Genomic DNA, 26,267 nt, shown 5'->3' with positions numbered 1-26,267 from the left:
CAGACTGAGACCACCTGAAAATTGGAGGAACAACACCACATCTTCCATCTGGGCACCCTCCAACTGGATGGCATTAACATTGGCCTCCGATTTAGTTAATTCCTCCTCACCCCCAGCAAATCTTCATCGCCTTTTCTCTCTGTCTCTCTTTTATCTCTGTCTCCTTTCACAGAGCCAAAATAAATTCCCTCCTATCATATCCAATTTGTTTGTTGGTCTGGACTCCACCCCCTCCCACTCCCACTCTTCCCCTTTCTCTCCCAGTCTTTATTCTGACAACTGCCTGCTTTTTGCTTATACCCTGAAGAAGGGCTCAGGCCCAAAACGTCAGTCATGTATCTTTACTGGCTGAGTTCCTTTAGCATTTACTGTGTTTTTATTATAATCACAGCATCTGCAGACTTCCGTGTTTCACTCCCTCAAACAATCAATAGAAAACAGTTAAATGAATTTGATGACTGAAATCTGCAATGCTAGAATCATGTTTCAGAATCTTTCTTGAAAGGTAGGGCAGGTTCTTTGGTCCATAAGGCCTACTCTTGCTCCTGTTTATGTTTGAATCACTTCATGATGCTTCAGCTACCTGGGTACTTTACTTTTGCTATAATGTACTGCTTTCAAAAGGCTGAATATGTTATAGTCCCCAACAGTGCAAATTGTGCATGATCTCCTTAAAGAGCAAGTTTCATAGGAAAAGGCTTTTTGAGCCTTTCCAGCTTATGTTCTTCTGTTCTTCTGTTAAATGAGCTTTCTGATTCTACACTTGAACACTGCATTAATAATGAACTGGATTAAAACTTCCTACAATCAGTGTGCTCTTATCCTTTATTTCCTCTGTATTTATTATCATCCTGCGCATGAGATGTCAGTCATTCTGAGAGGAGCAGGTAGAAAGATGCTCTCCCACTTTTCACCCCGTCTTTCTCATGTAAATTGAATTCATTTTGAATAATTTCAAATCTATATAAGTGTAGAGCTCGTCGAAGGAACCAGACTTGTTGATCCAAACCAAGGCTTTTATTAGCAAAAGACAGGAGCTCTTCACAGGTGGCCGACCAGTCCGGAATGATCTGACCTGGCTAGGGACACAACTCTTTAAGGCCCAGACAATAGGCATGGCTTAGCTCTCAGCCAATCGCTGTAAGCATAGTCTAGATACAGTAACTATATACACTATGTACATTGGTGATAGATCTGTACTATCACAATAAGCAAATAACATATGATCAGCAATATTTAAAACCCAAACTTTTTCTTTATAATGTGGCAGCCTGTTGCGGTGGCGATCGAGCCGGCGCTCCAGGCAGTGAGTGCAACCAAAGGCTAGCAGCCCGCACAGCAGCACTGGCCCCAACAAGCGAACCAGAGAGTGAAGGGCAAGGGCAGCTTAAAAGCCAGTGACCCCAAAATGGAGCTGGCCTTGTTGTGCAGCCAACAGACAGGGACAGTGCGCGGGGAAGAAGGGCATTGTTATGCAGGAAAGTACCCGCGCGCGGGAAACCCACTTTTATTATGCTTGTTGTGACATCAGCCAAGGGGGGGCCGCAGCAGGAACAATGCAAGTATAAAAGTCGGGCCTGAGCCCTAATAAACTCAGAGCTTAACCCGACTACACCACGTGTGTGTGTCTTTCGAGTAGCACATGGCTACAATAGCTTTATTTATGAGAATGTATACTGGTAATGGGCTTTGTAGAAAATACCTTTAAATGCTCCTCTGCATTGCTGAACTTGAAAAGGTGAATGGAAAATATTTATATTTCAGAACAAAGCAAGCAGTAAAGGCAATGATTGCAATGGAATGATGTTATTAGAATTGATGAGAACAACACAATAATTGTGCTGGAAATGCAAATATTCTACAGATATTTGCAAATACTATTATAGCTGTAATTAAAATATCCAATTTAAAATCTAACATATGCTTTGCAATAACATTTGTTTTTTTCTCTAATCTCTTTGTGTCTTTTAGTACAATTTAAATATTTTCTATTAGACTAAGCACCGAAAGGTAGGCTTTAGCTAGACATTTTTTAAAGTCTTGTGATACTTGTAAAGAGATTTGAACTACATTTGCACATTTTATCATGTTCAGTTTGCAGGACTTTGTAGTGTGAATCTTAGGAAACAGAGGAGGGGCATGAAATGTCTACGTATCCTGTGAAGATTTGATGTGTCTGAGACACAGGGATGACTGGAAACAAATGGGCTGTGGGTATGGAAATTATGCTCTTGCTGGTGACATAGTTATTACTGCAGCATTGGGGTGGTGAGAGTGTACAGTTTTCTAGTCTTCATCTTGGGTGTCAGGGAAACAAAATGTATGATGAAGGAAAACAAAAGGAACATTTGTAGCAATGTAATTTTTTGATTCAGTGGATGATGGACAAATTTCTTCCTTTTAATGGTATTTAATATATAAACAGTTGAATGATACAATTATATTTGAAATAGAGGAAAAAGATTTCAATATGAACATAATTCAAAAGACCAACACACATTGGTAATAATGTAGTAAAGCATAACATCAAACAAAAAGAAAAAAAAACTCAACCCAAAAGAAAGTGAAATAAAGGAAAAAAAGGAAAAATAAAGTTTAAAGTTATTTTTGAATTAATTATAACTTTCTTTTTTTTAAAGGAAAAGGTATACAATTGTCTTTCCTTCTCTGCTCATTCTGTAATTTTTAAAAATCAAACGTTGTATTATTATTGGTTGAGCAAAGCCAATTTCAAAAGCTTCATTCAGGGAAAATGAATAACTTTCAGAGAGAGAAATAACATTCTGTCAAAGTTTAATTGGCTCAGCTCAGTTATGGACAAGAGAGATACTCTCCCAAGAATAAATTGAAGTTTTACCACTGGTACAGACTCTCGATTCACTATTATTTCTGGGAGGTTTTTACATATTCTTCCATGAGGACAAATATTGTTTGTTTATTGTTTGTCTAACTGCTCTGCTATTCACCAAAATAAATTCTCCCTTCTCTAACTCTTTGTTAGTCTTTTTCTAGTGGTATACCTTACAAACCTCTTCTTGTCTGTTTCTCACCAGTTTACCCTAATATTCTTTCTTGTTTCCTTTCTTTATCTATTTCTTCTCATCATTTGAATTCTAAAAATGCTTGCAATGATCACATTTATTGTAAAGACACACAGTGCTGGAGAAACAGTGTACTTTATATCACAAAAGTAAAGTCAAGTTTATGGTCATCTGATTGTGCAAGGACAACCCGATGAAACAACGAAAAGCTATATAAACCAACGTTTTGGGCTTGAGCCCGTCCTCAAGGTGTGAGCAATATGTAAGTAGTCATCCGAACAAAATGGTTGAAAATGGAACATATCTTTAACTTGCCTATATAAAGGACACTCCTTGACCTGCTGAGTTTCTCCAAGCATTGTGTTTTTACTTCAATCACAGTGTCTGCAGACTTTCGAGTTTTACTCCTTAAATTTATTGTTTTTTTCTCCCCGGCAATTCTTAAACCATTGTCTTGAATTTAATGCTATCTTTAATCCTGTAATCCATAGTTAGATCACATTTCCTTTTGTATTTTTGCATTTTAATGGAATATATATTTATCACAATTACGTATTATTTCCTTAAACGCTATCCATTGCCTGATCACTGCCCTTCATTCTAATGTAGTTTCCCAATCCCCTGTAGCAACCTGCCCCATGTACTTCCATTGTTTTCTTTTAGTTTAAAAACCTTGTCTCAGATTGAACTGAATTGATTTCAGACTTAATGTAAAATTCAATCATGATACATTTTCTCTTTCCTAGAGCCCTGCTCACAACAGGATTATTAATGAACCCATTTCTTGTTGCAGAGACCTCCATTTAAAATAGCCTTCTCTGAAGTCAGCACATCAACATTTTCATCCAGAAATCTATCTTGTATGTTTTCCAGGAATGCATCCTGCACACTATTAATACTCAGTTGTTTTTCCCTGTCGATGTGTGATTAGAACTTTTCATTATTCTACATAATCCCTGTTATATGCACCTTAAATTTCTTATTTATATCCTACCCTAAATCACAACTACTTTTTGGAAACCTAAAACAGCACTCATCAATATTTTATACTCTGTATCTTCATAGCTCCACCCAAAAAGGATTTCATTCCTTTGTTTTGTACACAAAATAAATTTCCTTTGTTTTCCCTGTAATGGCAAATACGGAGGTGGCACTAATCCAGTGCTACTCTCAAGACAAGAAAAAAGCAAAACAAAATCCATTCAGAAATGTTGTTTGTCTGTGGAACTCATCACACCCTCTGATGTTGCTGCTTCCTGCACTCCTGTAATCTCTGAAGCCAAACAGCCTCTTGTTCTGTCCAGTGGTGAACCTGAGCTCAAGCATCCAAGTCATTCTCCTCAGCCCCCGGTTCTGAACCCTGAAAACACTTGGGAAGTGTTCCCATCAGCAGCCTCTCAATTCTCAGTCCTGAAAGCTGGTTCCTACAAGTCGATCTCCGGCAGCCTGTGGCTTGGTTTGAGTCCAAGCTCCATGTTGGTCCACCGCTGTGGTCTGCTACCATGATGGGTCCTCTTTCTCATTTCTCCTTCTTGGCAGGGCTGGTGCCCCTACGCCGGACCGCTATTCATCCAGAGCTTGCAGCCCTTCTGGTCTGAGCTGCCGAGCATGTGTGCTGCTATTTTGGGCACAGATGTTTGTGAATCTTTGCTGTAAAGAAAAATCTGCCGTCTGCCCTGTTCTACAGCCAGTATAAAACTATGCGGGACTAGACAGTAGGACCCTGCGGAGTTGTGGTGAAAGACATGCCTCTGTCCCTCAACAACTCCTGCCCAGCACCAGCTGTAGGACTGTTGTTGTAGTAGCTGCAGAATATAATGCGTGTCGAAAGAACCAAAGACTTGTTGATCCAAACCAAGGCTTTTATTAACTAAAAGACTGGAGCATATCACAAGTAGGTCGACCAGTCCAGAATGACCTGGTCTGGCTAGGAGCAATCTTTTAAGACCTGCCAGTAGGCGTGGCTACACTCTCAGCCAATCACAGTCATCCTACACTACATATACACATTGGTGATAGAATCTGTACTATCGCACAGAAGTGCAGCCAACTTTGCTTCTAATTATATATCATGATGTGCTTTGACAGGATCCTTTCTCTATATTGTGCTGTGCCAGTCCACCACCTTTCCTTTACCAGTCTTTCCCAAATGTTAAATACCTTCTAATAACTAGTTTCCAGTTTGTGTCATCGAGCAACCATTGTTCTGTAATGGAAATTAGACAATTCCCATCTACAGCTATTTGTGCATCTGGCATTTCAACATTTTCCATAATCTGAACCCATTTGTTGCTTTCTTTTGTTTTACTGCCTATTTATTTTGCATATTGTATTTCCAATGTTCATTGTTTCTTCTTCTCATCTCTCCTTACTGCTGGTTTAAACACTCCCCAAAAGTACCAGTGAAGGCCCCATGGAAGGATGTTGGTCCTGGTTTTGGACTTGCTGAGTGCAGCAGATCTGACCTGGACTGGTCTTACCTTCTCCAGAATGGATTCAAAGCTTCAGAACTCTGAAGCCCTCCCTCCTGCAATATCTCTGTAGCAATGCACACATTTGCTCAATGCGCCCAATCCTGTAAAACACTGAAAATCTGTAGAAACCGTGGTTGAGGTAAAAAACACAATGTTGGAGAAACTCAGCAGGTCAAGCAGTGTCCTTTATATAGCAAAGGTAAAAATACATAACCAATGTTTCGAGCTTGAGCCCTTCATCAAGGTATGGAAAAATGTTGGCAGATGTCCGAATAAGTTCTCCAGCATTGTGTTTTTACTCCCAATTCTGTACTCAGTAGCATGCGGTGTGGAAAAGTTTCAAACTTCTGAGGTCTTGCTTCTTGACTTTTAGCTTCCCAAAAATCTGCCTGCAAGTCCCTGCCCCTCCTTCTCCCAATACTGTTGGTGCCAATGTGGACCTGGTTCTTCACATCCTCTAATCAATCAGTGTTCTGCAACCATTTGGGGACCTCCTTGACTGTGGCACAAAAGGGGTACAACCGATTAATGGTTACTGAAATACCTCTCTTTTCTTCTTACAATTGTTCCTCACTCTTCTGCCTCTATTCTTGTGTCTCTGAACTAAGTGACACCCTGAGGAGTTATCACCATCGCCTTCAAAAACAAAGATCTGTTCATGAGCAAGATGAAGTCAGGAAAATCCGAGGCTGCATGTCTGATGGTCTCCCATTTCATGCTCTTAAGCTGCAGTGTGACTATCTCCTTAAACATGCCATCCACAATTTCCAGCAGAGGTATCCATATGAATTCCAGCCACCAACTTCTGGAATTCATTTCTGGTATTGGAAAACCTTTTTGTTCACATATTTATCTTGGACTCCGAAAAGGTCCACAGTGGTAGAGGATGCTTTCCACTCACTTGTATGTTAATGCCCACCTTCACAGAGAACTTTAGAAAGAAGAAACTTGTCAAAATACTTACCAGTGTTGGGCCAGTGTCACTTTCAAATTGTGTTATACTCTCAAGCCAAAGCCAGAACGGAGTTTCTCCTGTTACTTAACATAACCCTCATCTCACTTGGCTAAGTTCAATCTCAGGACTATGCAGTCAGACAAGCACTATTCTCAAACAGTCCGTGCCCAAGCAGTCCTCAGCGTTGTTTACCCAGGTACTTAATATTTCCAGCATTCTCTTTTATTTTCAGATTTCCAACATCTTCAGTGTTTTGTATCTCATAGTTCTATATTTTTATTATCTTATTCTCCTCTGTTTACATTTACTGTATCTCCTTCTGCCTCCATCCCTTCCAGTCAGTCCAGCTGTAATTTACCAGCAGGCGTTACCATTGCTTGTGCCATTCAGTCTTGGTCTTATCACAAATGTTTCTTTGGGTTCTCCACCTACTCCTCTGAAACTTGAAACCTGTTCAAAATCTTCCTTGTATTAATGTGAGGTCATTTCTCAGAAATGTTATATTTATTTCTCCCTCCACGGATGCTGCATGTTTTCCACCATCTGCAGGTTTTTTTCTAATGTTTACTTCTGAGAGAAATTCCAAATTCTCCTACCTGCAATTGATAAGTAACAAGGGACCTAAAGTTCATTGAGAATGCAGTTGGCTGTAAGTGGCATGTTACACCAGCCTGCAGATTGTATCAAAGTTCTCAGCCCAGATTTCCTCTCGAAGAGATTACTGTTAAAGCAGGGATGTCTTCACCAGAAGAGCCCCTCAGCCATTTGGAAGTAAAACATGTTTTGACTTCCAAGTTTATTTTTGCTGTATCAAAGCCATGCTGGCAGCAGCCACGGAGGGTTGAGACTCTGGGGAGCAGCGCACCAGAAATGAGAACACCTCCCCTCCCCATTGAGAAGGAGAAGCAGAGGAGACAACTCCACAGGACAGTGACCACGGCAGCAGATCAGCGACGGGTTCAGCGGCTGAGGGACACACAGGCTTGTGGGCGACTTGCAGCGGGGGACCTGCATGGGGTGTGGGTTGCTGGAGACTGGCTCCTGAGAACCAGGTATCAGTGCTGGGATTTGTGAGGGTGCTGAGGGCCTTCGATGCAGAAGGTTTTGATCTGGAGCTCCAGTTGCAATGGATGATCTGCAGAGACTGCGGGAGTGCTGGAGGCAAATCCGCTGACACCCAGCGACTCTGAAGGGACTCTCCTTTGCTTCTTTTTCTCTTGTATTGCAAGTGGCGCTGGGTGCACTAATGGCAACTCTTTGTCTGCCTGACTGCAGGCGGAAGGCAATTTCTTGTAATATTACATGTTCTGTACTATTGTTCTGTACTTACATGACAATAAAAGAAACTTGAATGTAAAATCTGAGATGGGCATGCTTTTATCCATCTGGCTCTCTCTTCCATCATTGGGCTCTTCTGGTGACGTTGAATATGGCCTTTTTTTCTGAAAGCTGAGGGTGAACTTCTGTGTCTTGTCTGTCTCATGAACTCAAGAATAATCTGAACTCTTTTTTTGCATTCCTCAGTGAGTTAAAGATAGTTAAGTTAAGTGAACTAGAAGGATGCAGATCTTCTATCAAAGTGTGCATTTCTTCAAACTGGTAATTTTATAAGCCATTTAAAAAAAATTGATAGCTTGTAGAGCTCGTCGAAAGAATCAAAGACTTGTTGATCCAAACCAAGGCTTTTATTAACAAAAGTCAGGAGCTCTACACAGGTGGCCGACCAGTCCGGAATGATCCGACCTGGCTAGGGACACAACCCTTTAAGGCCCAGACAGTAGGCGTGGCTTAGCTCTCAGCCAATCGCTGTAAGCACAGTCTAGATACTGTAACTATATACACTATATACATTGGTGATAGATCTGTACTATCACATAGCTCTAAAGCTGTTAAGTGATTTTAAAATTTACCTGGGTAAAGGAATATCTGACTATAAATAACAAATTTCAACATGTTGGTAAAATCTCACAATATTACTTAATGAAAATAATTTGCAGTATGAGTCACTATTGGTCAGTGGCCCCCACATACCATCCTTATCCTTCAATTCACTGAGGACAGCAAATTTGATATGCTAGTGCTTTAAGAATAGTTTTATAATGTTTGTAACTGAATGTTTATCTTCATTTTAAAAAGAAACTCTTTCCTTATCCTGAAAACACTCGGAAAAAGTTAGCACCATGGGAATTAATTCCCTCTCGAAAGTTTATGGTATTTGAAAATGGAAGGGAAATAGTTCTCCCTCCTTAATTGCGCAAAGCAATGATGTAATTTTTTTTACATGGGCTATGTAAGTTTGTTTCCAGAATCCACAACTACAATAGAGGAAGGGAGCTTTCATCTACAACCTCAATGCTTGTTACAGGATTTGATTTGCGATGATCAAATACATATATATAGACATTTCTGATGAGAGTGAACAATTTTTAAAGGGGATGCGTCCGAAGTTCAAAGGTATTCTAAACATTTTTTCAAGAGGTTTTTTTTGTGTGGAAATAGGAGAGGCAGTGATAATGAATCCTCCCTTTTACTACTAATCTCTGGATGAGCTTTCAGTATTTTAAATTTCTTATTCGATGAGCTAACTGCAAATTCTCACCAATCGGAAATATATCAATATGACCCAAACCCAAAATGTTTTAATATGTTGCTGAAGTTTTTGGACGAACCACTGATCTCATAAATGTTTTGATGAATGTTTAAAATTACACCATGGTAACTCTACTGAGCTGGAACTGATGAAATGTGATTCATTACAAAGTGTAAGACTCACATGGTGAGACGGTTATAATCCTCATTATTGATATAATTTAGCAGTGTATTAGTGTATACCAGATGGTTGCCGATGGAAATTCAATGTGAAGCCATTTCAACTCCTCATGAAGCCCAAGCCAAAAAGTAACTGAAACAGAATAATATAAAAAGTGCCGCCAAGTTGATTTAAGAAGTTTAATGACAAAGAAAACAAAAGGAATGTTATACTGCATTTTTAAAATAAAAACATCAAAGAAGAAGTCTTGAAATTGAGCAAATCTTTAAGTACTTTTAAGCAGTATCAAATTTGCAAGTTTTCAAAGCATTCAATTCATTGGGACATAAGCAAAAATATGAATTTTATTGTTAAGCAGATGTGGATGTCAGTTGTGAAGAAATGCAAAACATATTTTCTAAATTGCTCTTTATTGCCCTAAACTATTTAAATAGAACCATAGAACACTACAGCACAGAAACAGTCCATTTGGCCCTTCTGGTCTGTGCCATTATTCTGATAGTCCCACTGACCTGGACCCACTCCATAACCCTCCAGACCTCTCCCATTTGTGTATCTATCCAATTTACTCTTAAAACGTAAGATGAGTCCACATTTACCATGTCAGATGGCAGCTCATTCCATACTTCCACCACACTCTGAGTGAAGAGCTTCCCCCTAATGTTCCTCCTAAACCTTTCCTTTTCACCCTAAAGCCATGTTTTCTCATAAATAGAAAGAGCCTACTCATACTTATTCTGTCTATATTTTGTAAACCTCTATCAAATCTCCTTTCATTCTTCTACACTCCAAGGAATAAAGTCCTAACCTGTTTAATCTTTCATTGTTACTCAACTCCTGAAAACCTGGCAACATCCTAATAAATCTTCTCTGCCTTCTTTCAATCTTACTGATATCCTTTCTGTAGTTAGGTGAACTAAATGTCATTTAAAAGCAATGAAATCACATTCGACTGCCAAATCTCATTAGGCTACAGCTTTGAGCAGCTGCCTGAGGTCCGATCACTCCCTCTGGAACACTCCACCTTGTGGAAAGGCTGAAGAGTACAAGCCCCCAATATAGCTCATCCCACTGAAATGGGTGTGGGATGATCTAATCGTGGCCATGCACTTACACATGGATTTTAGTGTGGCGATGAGTTGATGCAAGTATAATCAAGGCCAAAAAAGGACCAAAAAAGAAGAGAGATTTACATCTGGAGCTTGCGTGGCTGATGGTTTGGACTGAACACTGCAGAGGCTGCGGGAGTGCTGGAGGTGAATCTGTGGACACTCAGTGACTCTGGTGGGGGGGGGTGGGGGGGGAGAGGACTCTCTTTTGCTTCTCTTTCTTGACTGTAGAGGGTATGGGCCAATTTCTGCTGATGCTGAATCTTTGTCTGCCTTTCAGTAGACAAAAGGAAATTTTGCATATCATCACATTTTCTGTTTTGTTACATGACTGTAAAATAATCTTGAATCTTAAATCTCGGGAAAAAACATAGGTAGAGAATGATTGCAGCACAAATTAAGACCATTGGACCCGTCAAGTTCAGGTAAGATTTATGAAAGAAAAATCCAGCTAATTTCACACCCCTATCTATTTCCCACGGATGTTAATTATTTCTTTTGAGATACTCAGCTGGCTCACTTTTTGAATGCTACAGTTGAATTTGCTTTACTACTGGCTGTACATCGAGATCCAAGCCACACATTTTGTAAAGTTTTTCCTCATGACATTTCTGCCTCATTTGCCAGTCACTTTAATTTTGACATTTCTGTCATGGGAAACAGTGCTTCTTTGGCCATACTCTTCATGATTTCAAATGACTCTGTCAGATCATCTCACAATCTCTTCTGTGGATAGGACAACAACCTGATCTTCAGTCTTTCTGCATAATATCTTTCAGCCTGGGATTCATTTTAGTAAACCTTTTCTGCATCCTCTCTAATGCCTTTGAGGAGCTCAGACCCAGACACAGTACCAAAGTTGCAGGTTCGTAAATTGGGAATCCTGGTTAATAAAAATTCCAGGTCTCTAAAGGCAACCCCACATATGGAGGGATTGGATGCCTAGAAAATCCTCATTGCAATTTTCCATCATGTAAATCCTCTTTTCCCATGGAATCCCATATTATAAGCAGAGCTGCCTTACTATGGGATAATTTTTCTCCTCTATTAAAGCCATTGTGTCAGTGATGACATCGTCATTATTTGGGGGAGATAAACCTTGTTTAAAAATAACAACAAATTTTAAGTTTTTAAAATGTTCTTCGCCCAGAGCTGCGGGATAATAAGATATTGATATGTTGATTGGGTTGTGAGCCAGAGCTGAGCCTCACCAGTCTGAGGATAAGTGAACAGGCGTCTCCGAGCACTGTTGTGTTCACCAGCTGTGGCAGGATTATCCCTTTTGGGTTTGCTTGGCTATTTGGATGATAAGTGTACATTAATTGTGCTGTACAATTCGCCAAAGTGTCGATCATCTTTTTAGGGGCAATGTTAAAAATGAATTTAACTTTTGTTTAGTAATTAAATTTTTTTTGTGCTTCCCAGGCTGCTTTTATTAGCAAAATAATGCTTTTTTTTTACATTACATTTTAAAAGTAGGTTGAGTTTCATCAACCTACTATCTTCATTCATCTACTACTTACCATCTATTACTCCTTGTATCAAGGCTGTGAGGTGGCAAGGATGCCTTTACGTGCCAACAAATTCATTTTCTGGAAGATCCTTTTCCTGATGTTTTTGCAGCATTTAATTTTAAGTGCTGCCTAGAGTTTCCAGTATAGGACATTAGTAATGAAAATAACTGCTACCATTTTACTGTTTATATATGTATATTAGACATCTGTGATCCTTGTGTGGGAATATGGCAAATTTCCAACTCCAGAGAGGATCAGAATTTGGGATGATGTCCAGAAATTCCAGTGAAAGCCTGAATAGTGCTCAGCAGGTTTTGATGGAAGTGGGTTTGGATTAAAATAGTTGGTGCCTTATATGGTGAGATGGTGAATGAATAATGTTTCCATTATAAATCTTCCCATTTTTTTTCCCCCAGTGCTGTCCTGATAATCCATACCAATAAAACATGTCTGTGTTGGCACCGCAGGTGGGTAGGAAGCCTCTTACTGAATTCTGGCATGGAATATCAAGATCCAAGACAGTATTCTTCACAAAAAAAAATGGCATCTAGATCTAAGAAAGCAGTCTTATTTGCTGTGCTCACCCTTGGAGTTCTCTACCCACATATCAAATCTATTGGTTATGTTTTGATCATACAAACCATTAAACTCTTGGAATCCAGCTGCTAATGTTGCCCCATGATATGAACGTTGGGGTCAATACCACCATATATGAAGGATTTTCTACTTGAGGGATGAGGAGTAGTTGAGTAGGATGATGGATGCAGAGAATTCTGTTATGTTTTTCAGCAACCTTTGGATAATTTAAGCCCCTCAAATATTGGAATCTGTGCTTGTCCCAACCAGTACACAAAGGCACTAGAGAAACTCAGCAGGTCACATAGCATCCATGGAAAGCAATAGGAAGTCGATGTTTCAGGCCTGAACCCTTCTTCTAGCAGGCCAAAAATCAGGCAGGGATGGGATGGGGAGGTGAGGGAGGAGGTAGGTAGAGGTGGGAGAGGGAAGAAGAGAAAGAAGGTGAGAGATGATAGTGGGAGGGAGCAAACTGAGAAAGAAGCTCCCTAATAGGAGAAAGGAAGGGAAGGGGCTGAGTGCTGGAGAAAGGGTCAGAGGAATGAGGGAAGAGGAATGGGGGTTGTTGGGGTTGTAGTGGGTTACTGTAAACTGGAGGTCTATATTGATGCTCTCTGGTTGGAGGTTGCCAAGATGTAATATAAGGTGTTGTTTCTCCATTTTCCATGTGGGCTCCACCTGACAATGGACGAGGCCATGGACAGACGTCAGTGTGGTAATGGGGCATGGAATTCAGGTGGGAAGTCTTTGCCTTTTCAGTGGACAAAGCAAAACTGTTCAATGAAGTAATCAGCCAATTCACATCCAATCTCCTCTGCAGAAGACTCCGTGCTAGGAGCTCCAGATGCAGTAAATGACCCTTACAGATTCACAAATGAAGCGCTGCCTCACTTGGAAGGATTGTTTAATGTGGAGGATCAGAGTGAATCCTCGATCCAGATTCTGGGGTGAGATCCGAATCAGCAGTTTACTCTTCTGAGGAATGAAGGACACAGACTTTTCTTTAGCTAGTTCCCTTTATTTGTTACAGAGGTCTGTGGGAGGTCCATCATGTCTGCAGAGGATAGGAGCTCTCTGAACATATAAAAACACAGGTTTAAATTCTCTAGTGCTATGTGACATGAACCAATTTCAAAACAGTAGTCTCCCTGAAAGCAAGCATTATCTCATAAGCCTTAAGCAATGCGATGTCCATCTACATATGCACCATATTGTAGACCAATCACACAGTCAAGTCCCACTCCCATTAGGGTTTTAAAGTTTTGATTCCCATAATTATTGTAAATAACATGACTCCAGAGAGAAATGAAACTGTCAGAAATTCACCAAGTCAGATTGCCGTTACCAGGACAACCCACACTCTGCTGTCCTTGGTTAGGGCTATGGAATTTCAAGCTATTTGCAAATGTCCCAGCATCGGCATTAACCAAGTTGTAATATTTTGGTTAATTCATTAATGTGTTAATGTATTTGAGGCATTAATCAACACCAATCTAAACTAAAAAGATCCTTACTTCCACACTGGGGACCCGAATGGTGATGAGGGAGGAAGTACAGATGCAATTGTAGCACCTGTGAGCACAGCGGTAAGTTTTAAATTAAAATTTTAAATCTAGACATTGTGGTGGAACATGGTATTGCGGGCACATCTGAGCTGGGGAGGCTGACCCGCCTGCGGAACTGGTCGCCCCTCCCCTTAAGACCCCTAATAAAGGCCGAGAGCCCAAGTGTCCTCCCCCATTACCTGCTCTTGGACTTGAGCCAGCAGCTTGCTGAGGCATGCTTGGATCTTTAGATCAATAAAGCCTTTGGCCTTTACTTTGTGTCTGTGAGCGCTCCTTGATCATGGTACCGACATACAACATGGTTACAGTCCATTTTGGCCCAAGAGCCCGTGCCACCCAATTAACCAACATCCCCAGTACGTTTCGAATGATGGGAGGAAACCGGAGCCCCTGGGGAAAACCCACACAGGGAGAACATATAAACTTCTTACAAACAGCGTGGGATTCGAGCACCGTTCCTGCTGTTGGGGGAAAATAAAACGAAAACAATCATGCTCCTCAGTAAGATCACTCCTCTGCCCCTTTGTGCTCCAGGATAAATGGTCCTAGCTTCTTCAGTCTCTCCTTTATGTCAAGCCCTCCAGTCCCAGTATTATCCTGATTTTTCTTTTTCACTCTATCGAGTTTAATGATATCCTTCCTATCAGTGCTAGATTTAGACTTGGTGAAGCCTTAAGCTATATAAAGCTTGGAGGCCCCTTGTTAAAAAATTACAATACAAATTATTTTCAAATGAATGCATTTACCAATTATATATTTATCACTTGGTTGGCTTGATTTCTATCATAGATTATAATATAGTATAGCCTGGAAACGATACTGAAATGTAATTTTAAAAATAGTTTTGACATACATTAATATTATTTTTGAGGTCTCTGTGGATTGTGAGGCCCTAAATTGTAGCACTGCTTCCAAGAGTGTTAATCCCAACTGAATACATTTCTCCAATGCTGGCTTCCTTGAAGATCAAAGGTTTTATGTCTTGCATTTCGAACAGGAGTTTGGCCACACAGCAATGATTTCCTTGGTGTGCAGGCTAGATTTGTAGTACTTTGCAGCTTTTAAATATGGAACCGACATTTTAATAATTTGAGATTTTAATTTCTAGTCGTGTTTGTGTTGTATCAAAATGATGATTACACGTCATGTCCTTCCAGTGTACAACTCTCCGTGATTTCTAACCTTTATTGTTTACTGATATAAACTTTAAATATCAGAAAGGGACTAGGACTATCAGCAGCGAGAAAAGAAAAATACAAATTAACGTTTTGCATGTGAATGCATGAGATTTTTACTGTGTTAAAATGTTTTTTTTAAACTTGATGCAAAAAAATTAAATTACAAAATATGGTAAATTGTATCTATGCTCCTTATTTTCATTTTCCAGTATGTTATTAAAACTATAACATCTTTGTGTCTCATTATGCATGGGAATATGCTATCCTGTCTTTAAATGGGTTAAAGAAAATTTATTATGGCAAATTTGGTACTTTTATTTCAATTACTGCAGAACAAAACATATGGAAAAAAGTAAAATGCTTCTATGTCTGCATTAGAATCAATAACATTGAACCTTTCAAAGAACTCTTGATAATAACTGATCTTTGCACATAATAGTCCAGATGACAGACTAATGAAAAGCCATTTCTCTTGTAAACAGAAGATTTTAATACACTTTATACAAAGTTGCATTTTGTTCTGCCTCTTTTATAATAATTGGTTCAATCAGTATTTAATGACTGGGCAGTAATACATTTGAATTATGATTAATCATCAAAAATATGTGTGTTATTATCTTACCAATGACATTCAACTGGAACGAAACAGTAAATTGCAGTCCACATTCTCCCAAGAAATGTGAGGAAATGGTGAAATACTCTGTACTGGGACGCCATCATGAACAGCTATGTTTTATTCTCCTTTCTCTCCTTGAAAGGTGTGTATGTTTGCAGTGATACCTTCTCCTGGAGGGGAAAAGCCCAAGGGATGCCCTGCATTCGAACTCTGTCATATTGAAGAACATGGAGAAGAACAGTCGTAAGATTTCAAAGTTGGTGTTTATGCTCACAGCCACAAGCTTGTCAGAGTGGCAGCTGTGTCCTGATTTTATTTGTAAGACCCTGTAGGCTACACCTTTCTCCAGGGAAATGGGCCACCAGATGTAGGTACATGAGAGGCTGGAAAGGGGCCACACACTGTTGGTATTATCAGAATCAGAATTTCTTGTCATGAAATCCGTTGTTTTGCGGCATCATTGCAATGCAAATATTGCCATAAATTACATTTCAAAAATAAATAAATAGTGCAAGAAAATTGGAGCAAGTGAGGTAGTGTCTGTTGTTCACTGCCCATTCAGAAATTTGATGTCGGACGGGCAGAAGCTGTTCTTATTCCGCTGGCTGAGTGCTCGTCTTCAGGCTCCTATAGCTACTCCTGATCCATATAATCCATCAGACACTGATGTATACTCCCAGGAACTTCCAATATTAAGCAATAGATACAACAATAAATTGGCTGAATTTTTAATTTGTTATTTTTTCATGATTTTCCAATTTTTACTGTTGTTGAAGTCTATTTCCTTCTATTGACTTCATTCTTCTTAGCATAATTATATTCTCAATTTTGAATTTCTTTGATGCTCCTTTTTCATTTTCCTGTCATTTACACCCAGAATCTTCAAGTTTTAAAATGACATTCTTCCAGTGTTTGGAGGTTCGAGGTTATGCATTAGCTTTTCCTGTTTGCCTTCAGGACCCAACCCCCTTCAATATTCAAATGTAGGAAATGCAGTTTGGGGGAACAAAAAGCATTAGCCTTAATATTATGTTCTGAGATAACAAAATGCAAATGCTTGATGCCCTCAGCTGCAGGTGACGCCTATTTATTTTTAACCAGTTAATATGTAACTTGAAATAGCAGACAGAAAAATGTAACAGCATTTTGGCTTCGAGATCATCTTTCTACAATCTATTCTCAAGCATTATATCAATGTTATGATGGCCAGCCATAAAATTCTATATTTCTGATAGTTTTAGGAATTTATTCCAAAAATTATTGCTTAGAACAAAACTGTAAACAAAAGCAAATGGTTCCAAAATAATGAAAAGCGACACTCGAAGATAGTTGTTCTGATTCCAAAATGCATAAGGCATAAAGTTTCTTTTTTGCAGGTGTGTGTGTGTGTGTGTGTGTGTGTGTGTGTGTGTGTGTGTGATATGCACACGTGCAAGTGGTTGTAATGGTGAAGAAGTGGCATCGAACAAGCAGAGGAAACAAAGTGAACAATACCAAGAAGTCTGGTTTCATCTTAGGTCATGATGTTGGTTTCAATGTGCCAGATGACAACCTGCTAGTGTGGACCTGGGGAGAGTGTGTAGCGAAGACACTGCACTCACCCGTAGGGTCCTACCACCCAGTCCTGCTGCCGATGGTTCTGTACAGGCATTAACCAGCTTGGACAGTATTTTATTTAAAATCCGGCGACCGCAGGGTCTGAGCCTAAGATGGTGGTGTTTGTGTTCGACAGTGTTTGAGTTACAGTCTCTGGAGAAGTAGCCGACTGGCCCAGGGCAATGGTAATGGGGAGAACACCCCTGATTGAGAAGGAAAATCAGAGGAGATGACACGAAGGGCAGTCCCATGGTGGGTGGATCAGCAATGGTCTCTAAGGCTGAAGGATACAAACAGGTGATGAGCTATTTGGTGACATGTGGGTGAGAATCCCACTCAGGCTGCAGGCTGTTGGCGATGAGGTCAAACGACTCACACCAGACTGCGGGCTGCTTGAGATTGGCTCAAGAGAATCAGGTTTTGGAACTGGGATTTGCGAGAGTGCTAAGGGCAAGAAGGGCTCCTGAATTGCCCCTGCCGCTGAAGGCTTCTTCATTGTGTTGGAGGTTTGAATCTGGGCTTGGGTTGCTGATGGTTTGAACTGAGCTGGAGTCTTGAGTGGCAGCAGAAGCTGGGGGTGCGTTGGAGCCAAATGTCCTTCATCTGAACTGGAAACCTGCTCAATCACCAAGAGCTGCTGCTTCCAAATTAGAGTAACAACATTTAGTCCTGCCCTATCTTCGGCAATCACTGTTGAAATTCTCATCCCTGCTTTGGTTACTTCTCCTCTGCTTTTTGCTAGCTCCATATTTCCATCTCCCATAAATTTCTGTTTATTGCTTTCTGTCTACTGTCATCCATTGGCTCCATGCTCCCTGACCTTTAGTAACTCCTGATGCATTAAGCCTCCCTTTAAATTTTCATATTACTTTTTAAATCTTGTCATTAAAAAAAAACCTACTTATCGACACAGCTCAATCAATTTTTTCTAAGTCCAGCTTCCTGACAGCCTCCTGATGATTCACATTGACAGATACATCCAAGCAAAACATTTTGAAGGTCTTCCCAAATATTATCCATTTATCCTCTTCTCATGTTTTTCATCAAGTCAGGTTAAGTTTATTGTCATCTGAATGCACAAGTACAACCCAACAAAACAGCGTTCTCCGGTCCTTGGTACAAAACATGCAGATACACAACCAAACATAGCACACACAGAGACAAACAATACATATGCAGGGTAAGTATTCATATATACAAATAAATATATATTGTTTTGTGAATATCAGAGTCTCGGAAGATTATTGCGATTAGTTCCTTTGGTCATTCAGCAGAGTGAACATTTCCTTTGGTCATCCGTCTGTATTAAGAACACATTCTAGATTTTACTACCATGAACTTTGGGTTGTAATTTTTTTTTCCCTGATTCCACTGTGAAAAGTTTTGGCAAATTATACTAAATAAACGTAAATAGTTGGCATATACTTTTCACTTGCCTCGCAAATCTCCTCTTGCCTTAAATCAATGTCCTCTAATATTGACATTTACGCCCTGGAAAATCACTTTCATTATCTACCCTAGCTACACCTCTAATAGGTCACTGTCAGCCTCTGTTCCAGAGAAAATAATTCAAGTTTGTCTGATCTCTCATTTTAGCCAATACCTTGTAATCCAGACAACATCCTGGTGAATCTCTTTTGTGCACTCTTTCATGTCTCCATAACCTTACTATGATATGACAACCAGAACTGCACATAATGCTCCAATTGTGGCTGACCTAAAGTTTTGTACAGTTGCAACATGGCTTGCCAATGTCCTGATCATAAAGGCAAGTATGACGGACACTTTCTTAATCACTATACTGTTGAAATTTCAGGGAGCTATGGTCTCATACTTCAAGATCCCCATTTACATCAATGCTCCCTATGCCATTTCCTGTATATTTTCCTCTTACATTTAAACTCCTAAATGCAACACTACACTTGTCCAGATGTGCCATTTCTTGGTCCATATTTCCAATTGATTTATATTCGACTGTATCCTTTGATAATCTTCCTTTCTTTTGAATATTTTATGATTTTCAAAGACTCGAATAAATTCAAACAAACAATACAATCTCTTTCTAACACCAATATGACATACAGAGTCCATTTTTATCCCCTCCCTATCCCACCCCCTTCCCCTGATACAACTTAGAATAAAATCATATAAATTTTTTTTTCTTTCTTTTCTTTCTTTGGCTTGGCTTCGCGGACGAAGATTTATGGAGGGGTAATGTCCACACCAGCTGCAGGCTCGTTTCTGGCTGACATGTCCGATGCGGGACAGGCAGACACGGTTGCAGCGGTTGCGAGGGAAAATTGGTGGGTTGGGGTTGGGTGTTGGGTTTTTCCTCCTTTGTCTTTTGTCAGTGAGGGGGGCTCTGTGGTTTTCTTCAAAGGAGGTTGCTGCCCGCCGAACTGTGAGGCGCCAAGATCCACAGTTTGAGGCGATATCAGCCCACTGGCGGTGGTCAATGTGGCAGGCACCAAGAGATTTCTTTAGGCAGTCCTTGTACCTCTTCTTTGGTGCACCTCTGTCTCGGTGGCCAGTGGATCTTGGGAAGGCGATGGTCCTCCATTCTGGAGATGTGACCCACCCAGCGCAGTTGAATCTTCAGCAGCATGGATTCGATGCTGTCGGCCTCTGCCATCTTGAGTACTTCGATGTTAGGGATGAAGTCGCTCCAATGAATGTTGAGGATGGAGCAGAGACAACACTGGTGGAAGCGTTCTAGGAGCCGTAGGTGATGCCGGTAGAGGACCCATGATTCGGAGCCGAACAGGAGTGTGGGTATGACAATGGCTCTGTATACGATAATCTTTGTGAGGTTTTTCAGTTGGTTGTTTTTCCCGACTCTTTTGTGTAGTCTTCCAAAGGCGCTATTTGCCTTGGCGAGTCTGTTGTCTATCTCGTTGTCGATCCTTGCATCCGATGAAATGGTGCAGTCGAGATAGGTAAACTGGTTGACCATTTTGAGTTTTGTGTGCCCGATGGAGATATGGGGGGGGCTGGTAGTCATGGGAGCTGGCTGATGGAGGACCTCAGTTTTCTTCAGGCTGACTTCCAGGCCAAACATTTTGGCAGTTTCTGCAAAACAGGACGTCAAGCGCTGAAGAGCTGGCTCTGAATGGGCAACTAAAGCGGCATCGTCTGAAAAGAAAATAGAAAAAAAAAAGATATAAATTATGCAGATACAAAAAGCACAAATACCAGTGAAAAAGCCAGGAGAAAACTTGGATAATTTTCCTCACTTTCCAGAACCCCACCAATGTTTGTGTCATTTGCAGATCTACTGATCAGCCTGCCTACATTTTTGTCCAAATAATTGATATTTCTCAAACAACAAAGTTTCCTTCACTGATCCCTATGCAACATCTCTGGTCACAGACCTCGAGACAGAATAACACCTTTGCACTGCTATCCTCTGTCTTTAATGACCAAGATAATTTTGAGACCAGTCTACTAAATTCCCATCGCTTCCATGGTGCCTTAATCTTCTAGATTAGTCTGCTTTGTGGGACTTTGTTCAATGCTTAATTAAAGTCCATGTATGCATCATCCACTTTCGCAACATCATCAAACATCTTTGTCAGCTCAGGAAACACAATCGTTTATAAATCACGACCTTGCCTGAACAAAGCTATGTTGACTATCCCCGACAAGTATATGCTTTTTTGAAGTGAGTTAATTCTATTTCTAGGAATATTCAATAATTTCCCTGTCACTGATGGTAAGGCTCACTTGTTATAGCTTCCTGGTTTGTCCCTATTTGCTCTTGTTTAAACAAAGGAACATCATTGTCCATTCTCCAATCCTCTGGGATCTCATCTGTAGCTAAAGAGCATGCAAAATCTCTGATAAAATGAGATTAATATATTCAGGCTGGTTCCAGAGTTAAATGCTTATTTTTGAAAGCTGCAGGTAAAAAAACATTGTAAAATTAAAAGCAAGACAGGTCATTTTCTTTATTGAACGGGGGTGCAGGCTTAAAGGGCTAAATGGCCTACTCCTAATCTTTTTTCATGGATCTATGAAAACTGTTTTGCCCATGAATCTGCTGTTGGTTTAATTTATATTATAGCTGCTCTGCACTTCTATTTATCAATCTTTGCTACAAATCCTTTGAGCCCTTTCTGAGCAAAAAAAATTTCCTTCTTGAAAGCTCCATTTGATTGAACAAGAACAAGATTTTAAGAGAGTTCCTGTTCCACATTTGTATGAAATAGTATTCTATTATTTGGTCTTTGTATGGCTTAACATTAATTTTAAGATAATGTTATCTTTTACTTTATCTCTTTGACTAAGCCTTTAGTCATATTTTCTAATATCTGGCATAATTTAATTTTCTTTAATAATCCTGTTGTAAAATGCCTTGAGATGTTTCTGATGTTATTAAGGTAATATGAAAATGCAGTATGCTTTGTTGCCTTGAAAACATGTCGCTAGCCATTCAGTTGCTTGGCCTTATTTCCACCTTTCCACTGACAATTAGAGATTGACAATAAATGTGGCTGTTGTCAGTGTAAACCACATCTTTGAGTTTTTTAAATATACTTTAAGTGCTGTGACAGATTATGTTATATTTCATATTGTATATAGAAATGTTTTAAAGGAGATAAATTGTGGCAGGTTTTAGTGTAGGTCATATACAAAACACTTCAAAACAGATCTCATTTAAAATGCCAGAGCTTGCTCAAGCAGACAGTCCAGGCTTCGGGTGCCTTTGCAAAAACTTTGAGGAGTGTCTATAAGGATTTCGCAAGTAGGTGTTAATTGGACATGCTGTGGAGTAATGGATTATTGTTTTGGAAAGCAACAGATGATCAAATTTGGAAGATTAGGTCCAGAGCAGCAGTCTGTCTAAGTGCAGTTGGCTGTTCTAAGAGGGTCGTGTGATTTTCTCTGAGTGAGAGAGAAAGAGAAAATTCAGTTCTATAGTTCAGCTGCAACAGCTGGAACTGGAACATGACAAACTGGCAAGCTTGTCAAAAAGGCCATTTTGAAGATGGGTTGTGAGTTTTTAGTTCAGCCTGGTCAAAACCCTTGTGATCCATACAAGAGGAGATGACTGGCTGTATAATGTTTAACTTGAAATAAAGGAAACAGAAAAGGAACTCTGTGGTGACCAGAAAGAAAGATAGGGCAAGTTTTTTCGGCAAGAAGAAGGAACCAGTTTGTGCCCAGTGAACAACAAAACTCTCTGAAAACTGACAAGAACCTACCCGAGCGGTAACCATTTACCTTGCAAGCACCAAAGCCTGGTGAAATTCATAAATGTTAAATTATGTGAACAGTATAAGAATTGCCTGATACCAGTGAACTTGGAGGAGTGAGTAATGAAATTGGACTGTGAATCAATTAATTTTTCTGAACTTATATACACATTACATACACATGCTTCGAATTAAAAGGGGATTAAGTTCATAGTAATAAGTTAAAGTTTGATCCTGTTTTCATGTTTAAAGATAATTAAAAGTAACCTTTGTTTGTAACTATTTGTCTTGGTGAATTTCTACTGCTGCTGGGTTTTGGGGTCCTCTGGGCTCAAGACAGTGCCAATATTTTAAGTGTCTATCAAAGATAAAAACAAAATAGCCATTTACTTTAGATTAATGTATTGGAAGGATGGGAACTGATGGAAAAGATCACTTTAAGAACATGGTCCTATTTTGCGATGAAGAAGCAAAGTGAGTTATGCACGATAATATCTAGTATCAGTAAACCTACTAAAATGGAGAGAAACTACCACACAATAAAAAAAAAATGCCACTATAGTATCTAACCAAAGTATGCCGTTTAAGGATGTCGGCTGAAATTATGTAATTGGATTGTGAGTCTGCGTGACTACCATCTGATGTTTCAAATTGCAATCACTTCAACTGATTATATATTTCAAATCTTTCCTCAGCTTTTCATACCTTTCACAATACTTTCCCGCAAAAAAAACTTATTTGTTAATGCAATATAACTAATTGGAAAAATTAGTCATGAAATAATGAATAAAACTACTGTAGAATGAATACAAATAACTAATAATACACATTCTGGTGCCTAATACTACAAGCTTTCATATGTTAACCAAAAGCCTTCAGATTTATATCCTTTGAAATGCACTTTTATATGTATTTTAAGACAGTGTTGCCATGTTTTGAAGGTGTTTAAACTTATGATGGGCAGCAGACTTAGTGCAGTGGTTAGCCCAATGCTATTACAGTCCAAGTGACCTGGCTGGTGGTAGGACACCATTTGCAGGGACTCTGGTTACACGTTGTATTGTTGAATTTAACAGTAAAGCATTCGTCAGAGGTTGCCACTTTGTGTTTGGTTATTCGAAGCATCAACAAACGCTTTTCCGCCTATTACTTTCTTCCTTTGGGACCATGCTCTTTCCCTGCTCCTCCCCCTACCATTTTGTTTCGACTCCTGGCCACATTTTTCCATCCCTTGACAAAGGGCTGAAGTCCGAAAGATTGGTCCTGCATCTTTCCCTTTGCTCCATAAAGGACACTGCTTGACCTGCTGAGTTTCTCCAGCATTGGGTTTTTTTTTCTTCTTCACCCCTGGTGTTTTGCTTCTGAATTCTAGCTGAGGTTGAATGGGATCAATTTTGAGAATTTCAATTTAATTCGCTGTCTCTGGCCTTCTTGTTAGCATCTGTAAAGTCTTTACCAAGGGATCTGCATTTGACTCCAGGATTATTTTTTTAAAAAATTTTCACACTATGAACCATATTGACCAAAATACACATCAACATTTCCCTCTTGAATATACATAGTGCCATTTTCTCCCCCTCCTTCCCACCCCCCTCCCTCCTTCCCACCCCCTCCCTCCTTCCCACCCCCCTCCCTCCTTCCCACCCCCCTCCCTCCTTCCCACCCCCCTCCCTCCTTCCCACCCCCCTCCCTCCTTCCCACCCCCCTCCCTCCTTCCCACATATTCGATACATTAAACCCATTAAACAATGTCATCACACAATGAAAATATTGGCGGTAATGTTGCTTTTTGTTATTCTTTTGTAGCTTTTGGGGGAAGATTCCATTGGAACCTAGAGGGAGCCCTTGCTCAATAGGCAGAGAAACAGAATGATCAACTTTGGAACACAATCTTGAGCTCTCCGTCGGACGATCCACATGGACACGTGGTGAAACCCACCAGTCTCTCTCTCCCCCCCGCAAGTTTCTTTCTGTGCGTGGAGTCGCAGCGATCTGCCAATCAGTAGTGACTTCATGAAATACGTCCCGTGCTTTTAATGATTCTCCCAACCTCCCGGCCCCTGGTTCGCTGTCTCTGATCCAGCGACACCAAGTGAGGACCGGCTGAGTGAAGAGAGCGAGGCAGCGCCGTCCGCATCTTCCCCTGACAGCCTCCGTGCTCTGGCACAAGGCAGGACCGCAGTCCCCAGCAGCCGCGGAACTTGAACGCGGAAACCGAGCAAGTTTCGGACACTTTGAAATGTGCAATGGATTACTTCCGTGGAACATTTTACATGGTCATTTTATTCTTCCTTCGAGCGGATGGCCTTGATCTAACCCCGCGTACAGGTATGTATGGGCGATGGGTGGGGATTTAATTTTGATTTAAAAATATTTTTTTTAACTTTTGAATTGTTTTTTAATATACATTGATACAAAAATGTTGTTATTGACTGTAACCTGCACTATTACTAACGATTTTTCAAATAAATAAAGTTTTTTTTTAAGAAAAGGTATGTTTGGGCGGTTCCGCTGGTTTTAGTAGAGTGAACACAGTGGGATTGGGCGTAATTTGTGTCTCTGCAGCCTCTGGGTCTTTTATGACCGTGAAATGCACAGTATCTTTTTTTATTTTACGCATCATTATCGAATTATTCAGCGAGGAAGGTTGCAAAAACACAACGTTGGAGGAACTCAGCAGGTATCCTGATGAAGGGCTCAAGTCCGAAGCGTTGGTTGTGTCTCTTTATCTCAGGTCTCGAAAGTACAGGGTTTTTGACCAGCGGAGTTTCTCCAGCATTTGTTTTTTTTAAACTACAATCACAGAGTCTGCAGACTCCCCGTGTTACACGCCAACAAGGGCGTGCCGTTGCAAAACTCCTGTCAAATCATAACGAATGCACTCGTTTCTGCAGTTGAATTGCACTTCTGGCTCCGATGTTTCACTGCGTTTGTTTATTGCAGATTTACTTAAGGAGAAATTAAAGAGCTACGAGTTGGTGACTCCCAGCAGCACAGATGTGCAGGGCAGATTTGTGTCCCTCGCCGTGTCAGCACCTAGGAAGAGGCGGTCAAAAAGACACAGCGGGAGTTTCCAGCAACCTCCAACGGATGGACGGTTATACTATAATGTCACGGTGCTCGGGCAGAAGTTTCACCTCCGCCTGAAGCTAAACTCGAAGCTGGTCGCCCCTGGGGCCGTAGTGGAGTGGCAAGACACCAGTGTCCCTCGCAAGGAGCCTCTGCGTGGAGACTGCGTCTATTCCGGAGATATCACCGATGTACCAGGGACTTCGGTGGCCATCAGCAACTGCGATGGGCTGGTAAGCAACATTCCGGCAACGAGCGGGTCCATTCATTCGCAGATTAACCCTCTCGGCACTGAATCTTCAATCTTTTTTGCAGCATCGAGTTCAAGCTACAGAATTAGCAAGTGCATAATTAATATTACTGGATTGCGGTGGATATTCCAGAATAGGTCTTAAAAGATAGCGGGTCACCTGGACCGGACCGGGGTTTGAATCCCGCGCTGCCTGCGGGGAGTTTGTCCGTTCTCCCCCGTGTCCTGGTGCGTTTTGCCCGGGGCTCCAGTTTCAAAAATGTAAAGTGTGGGGGGTGGAAGGAAGTTAATGGGGCGTAAAATTGGGCGGCACGGATTTGTGGGCCGAAGTGGCCTGTTCCCGTGCTGGATGTTTGTAT

The 26,267-nt window shown here is 40.5% G+C and overlaps 1 protein-coding gene across 3 annotated transcripts in view; it reads left to right on the top strand.

Annotated features, from left to right (window-relative positions):
* The window catches only part of LOC138743350 (A disintegrin and metalloproteinase with thrombospondin motifs 2-like), a 273,394-nt gene that overhangs the window by 54,013 nt on the left and 193,114 nt on the right, over window positions 1-26,267 (top strand). For all 3 annotated transcript variants that reach the window (XM_069898571.1, XM_069898570.1, XM_069898569.1), the window contains exons 2-3: window positions 24,396-24,917; window positions 25,533-25,891. In XM_069898571.1, the coding sequence (XP_069754672.1) occupies window positions 24,836-24,917; window positions 25,533-25,891 (441 nt within the window). In that variant the 5' untranslated portion in view covers window positions 24,396-24,835. The remainder of the gene's footprint in view (window positions 1-24,395; window positions 24,918-25,532; window positions 25,892-26,267) is intronic.

This window comes from Narcine bancroftii, chromosome 9, assembly GCF_036971445.1.
Source record: "Narcine bancroftii isolate sNarBan1 chromosome 9, sNarBan1.hap1, whole genome shotgun sequence".
NCBI lineage: Eukaryota > Metazoa > Chordata > Chondrichthyes > Torpediniformes > Narcinidae > Narcine > Narcine bancroftii.
This window is presented reverse-complemented; position numbering and strand designations above follow the sequence as displayed.